The sequence below is a fragment of the Nanorana parkeri genome, unplaced genomic scaffold (assembly GCF_000935625.1).
Source record: "Nanorana parkeri isolate BGI_ZX_2015 unplaced genomic scaffold, ASM93562v1 scaffold1862, whole genome shotgun sequence".
In the NCBI taxonomy this organism is placed as follows: Eukaryota; Metazoa; Chordata; class Amphibia; order Anura; family Dicroglossidae; genus Nanorana; species Nanorana parkeri.
The window spans coordinates 209762-223660 of NW_017308130.1; the positions used below are offsets into that span (position 1 = coordinate 209762).

A 13899-nucleotide genomic window follows, 5' to 3' on the forward strand; every position below is an offset into this window, starting at 1 on the left:
CAAAAAAAAAAAAAACATCTCACCTGAACAATGGAGCTGGCTTGCTCTTAAGGTGCCCATACACTTTACAACCCTTGCAAGACTTTTTTCCTACGAGGGCTGTAAAAGTAACTTAAAAAAACGTATGGTCTGCCTATCATGGACAGGCAGATCGTACCCGCTAAGTGGAGGGCTTCCAATGATTCCAATGCAGAACGTTCGGCATTTGCCTTTCCGAGCACGCCACTAGGTTTTCAAGCGTGCTCGGAAGACAAAAGACGTGTGATAGTACAGTAGAAACAGTTGCACGCCTTCCATACACCTGCCGATTATCGTACCCGCTAAGTGGAGGGCTTCCAATGATTCCAATGCAGAACGTTCGGCATTTGCCTTTCCGAGCACGCCACTAGGTTTTCAAGCGTGCTCGGAAGACAAAAGACGTGTGATAGTACAGTAGAAACAGTTGCACGCCTTCCATACACCTGCCGATTATCGTACGATCGCGGGATCACCCGCGATTATCGTACGATAATCACCAGGTGTATGGGCACCTTTTATACTCACCCCAAGTTCCAAGCCGGCCAGCACTCGCATTTCTTACGCTGCAGCAATGGAATGTTCCTCGGCGTCCATACGTCTATACACTGTGTATAGAATGTGATGATTTACGGGGCGGGCTTCCGATGACTGCAATGCTGAACGGGCACACCGGCCCGTTCGGCAGTTATCTCTCGATCATGCTAAAAAACAGCCAAAAATCATACGATTCTCAGCTGGTTTTCCAACATGCTCGATATACAAAAGTTGTGTGACCGTACAGTAGAAACGGTCGCACGCCTTCCATACACTGCATGATTATCGTACGATCGCGGGATTTCCCGCGATTCTCGTACGATAATCGTGCAGTGTATGGGCACTTTTAGACCAGTCCTTCCAGCCTCTCTTCTCCTCCTCTGCAGCGGTCTAAGGTTTCGTAAATCATCACATTCTATACAGTCTATAGACGTATGGACGCCGAGGAACATTCCATTGCTGCAGCGTAAGAAATGCGAGTGCTGGCAGGCTTGGAACTTGGGGTGAGTATAAAAGGTGCCCATACACCTGCCGATTATCGTACGATAATCGCGGGTGAACCAGCGATCTTACAATAATCGGCAGGTGTATGGAAGGCGTGCAACTGTTTCTACTGTACTATCACACGTCTTTTGTCTTCCGAGCACGCTTGAAGACCTAGTGGCGTGCTCGGAAAGGCAAATGCCGAACGTTCTGCATTGGAATCATTAGAAGCCCTCCACTTAACGGGTACGATCTGCCTGTCCATGATGGGCAGATTGTACAAGATTTTAATTACCTTACAACCATCGCACAACGAAAGTCGTGCGATGGTTGTAAGGTGTAAGGCCAGCTTAACTTTGTCATTTTGGCACCTAGACAAAAATGAGCACTTAACCCTTGCAGTTCAGGGGTAGCCCCACCGCAAGGATCAATAAAACATTCTTCTGATGTTCTTTAAGTATAAGTGAAAGGAGTACAACATATACAGCTTGTCTTAGGATGGTGATGCCTATTAATTCATACAGATGTGTAAATTAATTTTAAAAGCATTTTGATAATTTCATTATTACCGTTACTAATTTTAGTTTCAGCTACAAACACTATACGAACGTCTATACACTGTGTATAGAATGTGATGATTTACGGGGCGGGCTTCCGATGACTGCAATGCTGAACGGGCACACCGGCCCGTTCGGCAGTTATCTCTCGATCATGCTAAAAAACAGCCAAAAATCATACGATTCTCAGCTGGTTTTCCAACATGCTCGATATACAAAAGTTGTGTGACCGTACAGTAGAAACGGTCGCACGCCTTCCATACACTGCATGATTATCGTACGATCGCGGGATTTCCCGCGATTCTCGTACGATAATCGTGCAGTGTATGGGCACTTTTAGACCAGTCCTTCCAGCCTCTCTTCTCCTCCTCTGCAGCGGTCTAAGGTTTCGTAAATCATCACATTCTATACAGTCTATAGACGTATGGACGCCGAGGAACATTCCATTGCTGCAGCGTAAGAAATGCGAGTGCTGGCAGGCTTGGAACTTGGGGTGAGTATAAAAGGTGCCCATACACCTGCCGATTATCGTACGATAATCGCGGGTGAACCAGCGATCTTACAATAATCGGCAGGTGTATGGAAGGCGTGCAACTGTTTCTACTGTACTATCACACGTCTTTTGTCTTCCGAGCACGCTTGAAAACCTAGTGGCGTGCTCGGAAAGGCAAATGCCGAACGTTCTGCATTGGAATCATTAGAAGCCCTCCACTTAACGGGTACGATCTGCCTGTCCATGATGGGCAGATTGTACAAGATTTTAATTACCTTACAACCATCGCACAACGAAAGTCGTGCGATGGTTGTAAGGTGTAAGGCCAGCTTAACTTTGTCATTTTGGCACCTAGACAAAAATGAGCACTTAACCCTTGCAGTTCAGGGGTAGCCCCACCGCAAGGATCAATAAAACATTCTTCTGATGTTCTTTAAGTATAAGTGAAAGGAGTACAACATATACAGCTTGTCTTAGGATGGTGATGCCTATTAATTCATACAGATGTGTAAATTAATTTTAAAAGCATTTTGATAATTTCATTATTACCGTTACTAATTTTAGTTTCAGCTACAAACACTATACGAACAGATAAATCTCCTTATTGCTATTGTGTATTACCTGGAGTCATTTGCAAAAAACTCAAAATAATCGTGGTCTGGCAGAGGTTGCAGATGCTCTTCCAGCTGCTCTTTGGTAAGACTTGGTGGCAGGCGACGAATCACTACCTGCAAAATGAACAGAATTCCAGGTGATGAAATGGACAATAAGACAGAGAAATCACTTATCAGTCTCTGGTCACAGCACTGGCTTTTCCTGCTCAGGAACAAGACACACAAGTCAAGGAGGAAATATGTAATAAAGCAAAAGCTTGACAGCTATTAAAGAAGAACTAGGAGATGAGTGATTGCCACTCACCTCATAGTTCTAGCCGACCTGTGACAATGAGACTGTCACAGGTCGGCTCAGTAGATCGGGAGGTGAGCGAACACATACCAGGTTCGCTCACCTCTCGATCCTGTCACGGCTCTCTGCCTTGACAGGGGGAGGGGCTGGATTCCCCTCTCCGATCTGCCAGCGCTGACTGGCGGAACGGACGGGGGAGGGGGCGGGTACAGCTGGCTCTGCCTCTAGATAGGCAGAGCCAGCTGCCACTCACGCAGCTGGGCGGATCCCGTCATCTACGTCGGGATCCGCTCCGGCGTCTCAGTATACCGCGAGCTATAGCTCGCGGTATACTGAGCTTAGGGTAACAGGAGGACGCTAGTTTGTGTCCTCCCGTTACCCTAAGGAGAACTATGGGGAAAAACACTGACCCCATAGTTCTCCTTTAAAAATAAAAGGAGTAACAAAATGTCCAAACACAGGGCTGGAAAGATCCCAGGAGCCAATACTCCCTAAAAATAACAGCTGGTACCTGACTTTGAAGGTTTTCTCTAGTTGCGGTCGATGGAGCTGGCTCCTGGATTGGACAGACTGGCTCCTGAATTCCATATGAATTTGTCCGCCTCTGTCCTAACAGCACGGACATGAATCACAATAGACAAAAAGGGACAGATCCTTTAGGGATCCTACAAACAGTCATCAGACGCAAGTTTAATTCAGTTTACTTTTGGCTTGCTCTGACCTGCTTTAGACTGAGGTGTATGTGCCTGTCTGTGAAGGACCGACAATGGTGTCCAAAAGAACTGCGACATCATCCCAAGACCCAAAAATGCCAACTATCAAACTTGATCTCATCTTCTAGCATTTCAGATAAAGAGGACGACATCAATGCCAGATGCGGTGACATTTACCATTTCAAGGCATTGTGGGACCTGAAAGTCGTCACACCCCCCCAGCCGCAGAGAAACCCTCGCTGGTCATGTGACCACATAAAAAAAGAAGTTAAAAGGAAAAGTATTGTCATTAAGATTGATAATAAACTGCATGCAGGCAATATAACAGCAACATGGAGGCAACATTTAGAAGATGGGTGATCAGATTGTCTTCCTTTCTAATGTAACATGTTCCTTTCTTATATGACATTTTAGTGATCAGGCTTACACATATTTTACATGAAAAGAGAATAGTAGTAGCAGCTGAATCCATGGAAGAACCTTCTTCATATCAGGGTTCATCCTGTCACTATAAAAGGCTGGGTATGTCTATGGAGATGAGTGACAGCTGTGATCTAGGCTTCATTCAGTTTCGTGTGTACATAAAGCCAACCAACGTCCTGTGAGGTGACCACTACTCCTGTCACATCACTGCCTGGGGTTATGCTCAGTGATGGGTGTCATGTCATTAACTCCATGTGAGTGGCAAGGCCTGAACCGCCTACTCCTCACCTTGCTCATGACTTCCTTTTTCTCCTTCACCTTCTCAGGCTTGTCCCCATCCTCCAACCCAGTCAGCTCCGCTCTCCTTTCCTTGGGCTTAGTGTTCTCCTTGTCTTCCTTCATGTCTCACTGAGAGGAGGCGTACACAAATATTCGATGGCTCAAACTATACTGACTCCAGCGGACTACTTCTCCCCAGCAATCTCCTGCCCGGCTCTCTGATTGGCCGGGATACCCGTCATGTGGCCACTCGTAGCACAAATATTCTCCATCTTGGATGGGGCATCTGTTGCTATCGCTAGCCTCGTTCATGAGATAGGGTGGGGGAAACCTGCTTCTTACTTATAGACACACGAGTTTCCCGAAGCCACCCGTCTAGCGACAACTTCCTCAAGCATTTGTAGCCAGTGGCCTATGTCTGTAGAATAGGTTGCTTCTATGCACAGAGCTGTCCTTCATAAGAACTTTTCCCTTCGTAAGATGGCCGCCCTGACGTCACCCACTATGCACGCATTGAAATTTCGCGAGAATTGCCTAACTCGACTTTATTACGTCAAACAACTTTCTAACGTCATTTCAGTTGAAAAAACAAGAATTATTTTCATTATGGTTTAATAATAAAGTACTTTGTTTAATTGTTTAATACTACGGCGTGTACAGACATGTTCGTATTTATAAGGTGTGGGCGGTCATTACTGGCTCTTCAACCGAACTGAAAATATAATCTCGCGGTGCAAAATATACTAAGTCGCCATGACTGATGCAGGTACAGCTTTAGAGACGTCTGCTCAGTAGCAATAGTCTTTCACCATTTTTCAACGTTTGGGTTTGCCCATTTCAAACATGGCCGTCTTGTCTGACGTTGCTCTTCTGCGCTGTGCATGCTGGTCCAGGAGAGTGACCCTGAGCTGCGGCCTGCTTGCTGTTTTGTACAGACACTCTTGGAGATATCGGTGCAGTGTGCCATCATGTGGTATGAAATCTTGCCGTGCTATGCCATCATGACCGTCTGCATGATGATCCCCGGATTCTCCTCAATGTACATTCCACGAGCTTTCTATGGGGGCAAGGTGAGCCAAGCACACTGACATTGTAGGCTCATCCCAGAGGTGAAAGGGCATGCTGGGGCTTGTGGTGCTGGGCTGACAGATGATCGCTGCTCTTTTTTTGTATTGCCATCTTTACCAGATCCTTGTCCTTTTCACAGGCCTCACACAGCTGCCAACATCATAATTTAATTGTCATTGTGCTTCTGAACTGCTGTATGTTAGCCGGTAATTCACAATACTGTCTCAGCTCACTACAGTGCTCAATATTCCTACAGCTGCACTAGGGGAAGAAGACGAATCCTTTGATAGAGTACAATATTGGGGGGTACAGAGTTTGCCAGAACTACACAGCAAATAGATTTGGGTTGCTTATTCGTTCATATGATTGTAAAATGAGCTAGGGCTGCAATTAACCTGCTATTTTCATAATCGATTCCTTGGCTGAATATTTTTTTTAATTAATCAGATTGAAAAAAAAATTAAATACCATCTTTCATATAAAATATACACATTGGGGGAATTTATCAAAACTTGAGCAGACAAAATCTGGAGCAGATTTGAACTGCATCCAATCAGCTTCTCCCTCTCATTTTCAAATCTTACCTGGGCAAAGTGAAGAGAGATGCTGATTGGTTGCCATGGGTAACTGCTCCAGATCCTGTTTGCTCCAGTTTTGATAAATTCCCCCCATTGAGTTTTACAAACAAAGTCTCAGAATAAAATAACATGCACATTTTTTGCAATTGCACCACACTGGAACGCACGGCATTGCTGTAGCGCGCGTTCCAGTGCGCACGGCTCGTTTGGGGACCCATTGAAATTAGGGATGTGCCGATACCGAGTACTTGTATTTACCCAAATGCTCCAATACCTTCCCTGATACTGGAACTTTCCGGGCAGAGGGAGATTTCCTAAGACCGGCAGTGCCATTAGGGAACATGGAGCTGGCTTTCTGGCCAATCAGGAAGCTGGACGGCTGGTAATGACTCGCCACCCTGCTTTCTGATTTGCCGAGAGGCCGGCTCCATGCTGATTGGCCAGGAAGCCGGCTGAGAGGAGAGTGAGGTTTGGGTTTGGATCTCTCCTCACCGTTGGGCTTCGGCTGCAGGGGTCTGTGTCCCCTCCCTTATATGTTGTCTGCAAAAAAGGACAGCGCCTTCTCCTCTTGAAGTAGGACTGTCCTGTTCCGAATGTTTAGGTGTTGGACCCATCACATACCTGCTCGGCTTTCCATCCAGGTATCAAGCTGTGGAGGAACCCTTGGCAGCAAAACTTTCATCAACTTGGTACTGCCCCCCACATGGTGACTTAGGAATCTGGGTTTAGCCTTATTATTGACTTGTTTAGTAATACCAAGACCACAGTACAATAACCATCCTGTAATGACGTGACTTCAGTGAAGTTACATTTTAGTTGTCAGGGTTACTGAGCTTTGTCCATCATCTGCGCTGCACTCTATTAGCTAGAACAATTACCAGTTCCATTTTAGTTTTTATTATTAAACCTGAAGATTAATCTTTTTATATTTTGCCTTCCCTGTTTCCCCCTTTTACCTCTCATCAACATGCTGACATTTTGTAAATCAAGCCTTTCCATTTTCATTACAAAACTGTATTTTAGACCCAGTGATCTCATCTCTGGGTGTCTGTGCTTCTCTATGCAATGCAGGCGGATCTGCCTCAGTATTTCTCTCGAGCAGTCGTGCAATGATAGAAATAGCAGCTCATGCGCTTCCTATGGGGCCGAGGGGTAACGGGAGGTATTGAGGCAATTTAAACATAGAAAATCTGCATATATCTTGCATATCTGCAAGTCATTGGATGGTCTGTTGTCTTGCAATTGTACTTTCCAATTTTCTTCCGGTACGTTTTTCAACAGATGCTAACAGAAGGGCATCGAACAACGAGGGGCTAGTTCACACTGGATTCATTGCACTATGTTGCAATAATAAAAAAAAAAAAGAGTAGTGCATGTGCTACTCCCCTTTTTTTTTTTTTTTTCCAGCGGAACAGAGCGACATGAACTAGCCCCATTCACACCTATTCAATTTCTGGTGCCCTTGTGTTATCATCCATTAAAATGGGCCCGAAAGAGAACACAGCCGTCACTGTTTTATTAAGGACTGCAGAGGCTTCTGTTGACACTGACCCTGTACCCCCTGTAACATTTCACATTAAGTAGAGTTTACATCAGGCTGTCCTAAGCAATGCCCACCTGTGATGCTGAACCTTCATGAAAGTACTGAAATCCAATAAATGAAAGCGGAAGGCCAGAGGCAGTCGGTTTAGGGAGGAAAGATCTAGATGATGCTGGACTTCCTCCAATTAGGAAATGAGGTTGCTCTATCTGACTTATTGTGGCTTTTAATGCACATTGTGAGAAGCTCACAGTGTGCACTGAAATCACAGTAAGCCAATTCAGTACAGGAGAGGAGCTGGTACAGAACTGTGCAAGAGAAGGGAAAGGCTGGAGTTCAGTCACACTTTATGTGAAATATAAACAATAAATCAAGAGTTCCATGTAGCTCACAGGCAAGTCATTTACATGTTGTTTTATTTTTCATGGAATGCAAGTTTTATGAATATCCGCTTTGTGGTCATTTATATACAAAGCTATATATTGATTGTGTGTTAGTTTGGATTATAATACCATGAGGTTTCTTTATTCAGTATGTGCCAATAATACACGTAATTATCGGCTTATTTGCAGGAGAAGAGAATTGCTCGGTTTCCATACCAATGGTGCCTCATGGAGAGGGACAGACGAGTTTCAGGAGAACAGCTCTATTTCAAATCAAAGGTGAGTAATCCTTGGACTATGGAGCACAACATTTGGGCAAGGCCAGACTGGTACGTTCAGCTCTCTATAAAACATGTTAAAGCAAAATATAGGGCTTAGGACTCAACACATACTTAAAGGAAAACTATCGGGAGAATCAAATATACTCTTCACAATACTTAGAATCCATGTGTGACACAGCAGCTGTCACATGACGTCTCTGGACTGAGAACTGAGCGATCATGTGACCACCGGTCTTTTCCCTGCAGAGATCAGTAATTCTCACTCACCACTCCCTTCTCTGTTCCTCAAGGGCTGATTGGAGGGACAGACAGCTGGCTCTGGCTTTACAGAGGCAGAACCAGCTGTCATTCAGGCAGCGGGGTGGATCCCAACAATATTGTCAGGATCTTCCTGGCTGTAGCGTGGCTCTGTGCTGCCAGCATGTAGCTGTCAGTAGTCTGCCCTCTGCTGGCTTTGGGTCACAGTTTGTCTTCTCTTTTAAGTAGAGAACATGCATCAGAAAGTCACCTTTTGAAGACTGTATCAGTGAGATTCTCTTCCATTAATTTGTGTGCCCCTGCCTCCTGTAATCCCCTGCCCAGCAATGGCCTAGACTGGAGGAGGAGGATCAAGCTCAATTGTTTGTTTTGCACAATGCTGGCAGTCAACAGTTTAAAGTTGATTACAAGAGAAAAGACAGAATGATGACATCTTAGTGTGTTGCTTCTCCTTCACTGTCCACATTCATTCTCTTGCTTTGGATTTTTAAAAATGTTTTATGCTATGAAGGATGTAACAGATGGGGCTGGATCAAACAAAGGTGGGAACGCACAAAATGTCCAGGTGATCAGGAAGATCTTGCTGCTGACGTACTCATGACATATAATAAGTAGGGAGCAGACTCGGCTCTCCAGTTTCCACCTATCTCTAAAATTACTTTTGGGTGGAGTGGCCACAGCGATCACATTAAAGCTTCATCTAAATCTTCTATTTGATGTTCTCTATTCACATAATCAAACAGAAGTCAAGTGTTTGTGTGAAATCAGGCCGCAGCAGGCGTTTACCTGTATTAGCTTGATATTTCTGAATTGCCTATGACCAGGAGCCCTCTGAATATTGTTCAAGGCTCAGGCACGCCTGCTCCATCCTATAATTCAGTGCAGTGCACATTGAGAGACACTCGCATGGCATTATGTTATCCGATTGGTTGTGATTACATTCTGGTTTTCTGTAGCTATGGAGACTGAATTTGGCAGGCCCTTGGGTGCAACATGGAGCAACGTCAAGCTTGTAGTGGACACATGGGCAACTTGATGAGTGTTTATACACAGATCCTTTAGTTATGGGCCCCCAATTCAAATGAACATACAAGCCATACAGAATCCTGAGCCCAGGAGGGGCAGCTGGTGTAGCCACATGCAGCCACCTGTACAACTATGACAAGATGCAGTTGCACGAGGCTACACCCCGACCCGAACTTGCACATCTGTACAGGTACGGATGCATGTCCTTGAATGCAGGGAGTCTGCACCCAAGGGCCTGCATCCGTACCTGTACCGATGTACAAGTTTGGGTCAGCTTGTAGCCATGTGCAGCTGCAGCCTGTCATTGACTTGAACAAGCAGCTACACAGAGCAACAACTCCTGTGTTACTATGACCAAACATCATTAAAGATGTTTTGATTAAGCAGTTTGGAGTGCTGGTGACCAATCTTTTTTTCTTGATGTGAGCGATGCCATCCGTTTGTCACTTCAGCACTCCTCAAAGCTTTCCCAGGGACTTGTCGGTCAGGTGTGCGATGGGTCCTGGACTACACACATGGCAGCTGTCCCTCCTGGGTGCAAGACGTGCACGTTGTACAGCTGTGCACGTCCGTGTGAATGAGCCCTTACTTGGTAATGTGACAGGCATTTCAAACTATGGGGGGGGAAACAAATTTAGGGCTGCAACAACTAATCGACATAATCGATTATAATCGATTATTGAAAAAGTTGTCAACTTTTTCAATAATCGATTAATCGGCTTCCGATCAGTTGGCCCTGTTCACGGCTCCACACACGCTGCGCGCCGCACCTCCTCCCCAAATCACGCTCATCGCTGCCAGACCCGCCCACCCGCATCCACGCTTTACACGACGCACCTCCTTCCCGCCTCACGCTCACCGCCCGCCCACATCCACAGGGACGCGGGGAGATGTAGTAAGGAGGAGCAGGTGTGGGGGGATGACAGCCGTCGACAGACAGACCCGATCTCAGAAGCAAGTTGCTGGAAGACTGCTCAGGTAAGCCTGCACTTTCCCCCACATGGTGCTCTATAATGTATTGCTGGGATTTGTAGTCCTCTATAGCTGATGGTACATTGTGCTGTATATTATACATAGGAATACAAATCCCAGCAATACATTATACACTGTATGTATAATGTACTATTGCTGGGATTTGTTGTACTCCTCTATAGCTGGTGCTATACTGCGCTGTATAGAGGACTACAAATCCCAGCAATAATACATTATACAGCACCATGCGGAATTCCACCAGCTATAGAGGAGCACAACAAATCCCATCAATAGTACATTATACAGTGGTGCAATGCCGAATACCACTAGCTATAGAGGACTACAAAACCCAGCAACAGTACATTATACAGCGCAATGCAGAATACCGCCAGCTATAATGTAATATTGCTGGGATTTGCTGTACTCCTCTATAGTTGGTTATATTCTGCATTGCGCTGTATAATGTACTATAGCTGGGATTTGTAGTCCTCTATAGCCGGTGCCATTTTGCATTCATTGCTGTATCATTTTACACTTTCCATTTCACTATTTTGCACACCACACTATTTTTTTTCTTTTTTACTTCCACCGCTCCAAGCTTGCTCCTGTGATGGACTACAACCTCAATACAAACTAGTAGTCCCTTCACTGGAGCCATTTTTTTAAATGTATTTTATTGTTTATCCGATTAACCGATTAATCGAACTTAATAATCGGCTAACTAATCGATTTTGAAAATAATCGTTAGCTGCAGCTCTAAACAAATTGTGTAAAATCAATACAATCGGCATTTATTGTTTAACAATTCTCTTTCTCTTCTTCTTTTAGGGTTTGGAAAATATTGACTGAACGTGAACCTCTGGCAGAACTTCTATCTCACTGGCAACTGATAAATGTTAATGTTATAGAATACCATTAAATTGATGTACAGACTTAAAAGAACATTCCAGGATTTTCTGTGATCTATGGTCTTTTTATAAAATCAGTTATGGATCATTTTCTTGAAGTTCTGCAAATACAAAAGGCATCTAAGTAGCCAAAAGCCTAGGGGCTGATGTATAAAGGCAAAACAAATGGCAAATGCACTCATCAGTTCTTGACTAGCTTTTAAAGTAAGGTGCACATGGGCTTTACCAGTCCTTTCATGTTCTGGCTTTAAAGCTGGTTATGAATTGATGAGTGCATTTTCCATTTGTTTCACTTTTTGGATTTGGTGTGGAGACAGGCTGGGGTCTTCAGTTGCCATTGTGATGTGCTGGGCTTCTGGTGTGTCCCTGTGTCTTTAATGTGGATTGCGCTACCTCCTGGCAAACCTGCACCCAATTCATCCTTTGCTATAAATCCTCCAAGATGGAGGCTCTCATAGATTTAGTGTTAGGACCACACTACACAGAGGGCCTTAAAGAGGCAGTAGGGTTTCCACATATTTTGCAAAAGTTGTACAACTAAAACCTCTGTTTTTAACCTTAGTAGATAGACCGTATACTGGCTGGCAAACTTTTGTTTTTTATGTATAAAGGCTTTGCACAGTGTATAGCTGGGCAAAATACCATTCACGTGGCATTTCAGCCACTGGGTAGAGCTAGAGGAGCATAGGAACTTCCTATGCTCCTTGTTGCCATCTAGCGGCTGCAACGCTGTGCTGTGCGAACGGCACTCTCCCAGCTATTTACTAGGCAAAGCCTATCACTGCAGAATGTTGGCATAGGACAGATATGAACGATACTGAGCCACTAGTTCCATAGCGACAGTGTTATTTTTTTTCCTGCACACAAGATTTTAGTGAATTGAGAGATGCGCCTCCCAGAATACTAATGGCACACCAAGTTATACAACACAATGCTATTTCAGAAAAAAATAATTCTTCTGACAAATCAATTTTTTTCATTAGGTGCTCATGCTTCCAGCCATACACATGTGGAAGATTTCAGAAAATGGTGTGTGCGTGTGTGTCCCTCCTCAGCATCTCAACAGGGCTGAAACGGGTACAGAAAGGGCTTTGCTTCATGATAATTAATTGGGGAATATACTGAACCTGCATATCTGCTCTTCCACCTGTAGAAATCGAGATAAAACTGACAATGTTCTACATTTGGAGATCCAAACTGCTCTGCTATTAGACACTACATGATTTGTATTGAGACTGGAGGAATCTTAAGTGCTACTTAAACAACGAAAGAGCTCTACAAATAGTCACATATCATTACTAACGGGTATTGATTGTGAGGAAATAATAATCACTTTTAGAGTCACCATACAGGTTAAAATTAGGGCTGCAGCTAACAATTATTTTCATAATCGATTAGTTGGCCGATTATTAAGTTCGATTAATCGGATAAAAAAGAGAAAAAAAAGGCTCCAGTGATGGACTACTAGTTTGTATTGAGATTGTAGTCCATCACCGGAGAAAGCTCGGCGCGGTGGAAGTAAAAAAAAAAGTGTGGTGTGCAATATAGTACATTATACAGCGGCGCAGTGCAGAATACCAGCAGCTATAGAGGAATGTAGCAATAGTACATTATACTATAATGTACTATTGCTGGGATTTGTAGTCCTCCTGTAGCTGGCGTTATTCTCCATTGCGCTGTATATAATGTATTATTGCTGGGATTTGTAGTCCTCTATACCTGGTGGTATTCTCCATTGCGCTGTATAATGATTATACTGCGCAATGCAGATTACCACTGACCAGTTATAGAGGAACTACAAATCCCAGCAATAATACATTATACATCGCAATGGAGAATACCACCAACTATAGAGGAACAAATCCCAGCAATAATACATTATACCGGGTGTTTAATATATTATTGCTGGGATTTGTTGTTCCTCTATAGCTGCTGTTGTTCTTCAGTGTGCCACTTTTTTTTTGTTTTTTAAACAGGAAACATTAAAACAGGTCCCTCTTACCTGTATAACTCGTACCTGTTCCACCATAGCACCCCTGTACTCCTGTTCCACAAAGGCACCCCCACACAACTATTCCACCATTGCACGCCAATACACCTATTCCTCGCTGCACCTTCATACACCTGTTCCACCGCTTCACACCCATACACCTGTTCCACACAGCACCCCCACACCTATTCCACTACTGCACTCCCAAACACCTATTCCACTACTGCACCCATACACCTGTTTCACACAGCACCCTTGTACACCTGTTCCACCACAGCACCCCCAAACACCTATTCCACCACATCACACTCATACACCTGTTCCACACTGCACCTCCATACCCCTTTTCCACCACCACAACCCCGCACACCTGTTCCACCACTGCATACCTGGTACACACTGCACACCTATTCCACCACTGCACCCCCATACACCTGGTCCACACTGCACCCCCATACACCTATTCCACCACTGCACCCCCATACACCT

General features: G+C 44.5%; 2 protein-coding genes across 3 annotated transcripts in view; one reads left to right on the forward strand and one right to left on the reverse strand.

The window, feature by feature from the left end:
* The window catches only part of UPF3B (UPF3 regulator of nonsense transcripts homolog B (yeast)), a 15023-nt gene extending 10405 nt beyond the window's left edge, over positions 1-4618 (reverse strand). For both annotated transcript variants that reach the window (XM_018571911.1, XM_018571912.1), the window contains exons 1-2: positions 4416-4618; positions 2707-2813 (exon numbers count right to left, since the gene is read on the reverse strand). In XM_018571911.1, the coding sequence (XP_018427413.1) occupies positions 2707-2813; positions 4416-4529 (221 nt within the window). In that variant the 5' untranslated portion in view covers positions 4530-4618. The remainder of the gene's footprint in view (positions 1-2706; positions 2814-4415) is intronic.
* Positions 4619-5301: 683 nt separating this feature from the next.
* NDUFA1 (NADH:ubiquinone oxidoreductase subunit A1) lies at positions 5302-11397 on the forward strand. The gene is made up of 3 exons (XM_018571910.1): positions 5302-5476; positions 8165-8254; positions 11341-11397. The coding sequence occupies exons 1-3, from the start codon at positions 5375-5377 to the stop codon at positions 11359-11361; spliced, it is 213 nt and encodes a 70-aa protein (XP_018427412.1). The 5' UTR covers positions 5302-5374; the 3' UTR covers positions 11362-11397.
* The last annotated feature ends 2502 nt before the right edge of the window (positions 11398-13899 follow it).

Excerpts from the sequence above, each read along its gene's own strand:
- NDUFA1 (XM_018571910.1), top strand. The coding sequence starts at position 5,375 with ATGTGGTATGAAATCTTGCCGTGCTATGCCATCATGACCGTCTGCATG. Across the intron at positions 5,477-8,164 it reads GAGCTTTCTATGGGGGCAAG|GAGAAGAGAATTGCTCGGTT; the intron begins GTGAGCCAAGCA and ends GCTTATTTGCAG. Across the intron at positions 8,255-11,340 it reads AGCTCTATTTCAAATCAAAG|GGTTTGGAAAATATTGACTG; the intron begins GTGAGTAATCCT and ends TTCTTCTTTTAG.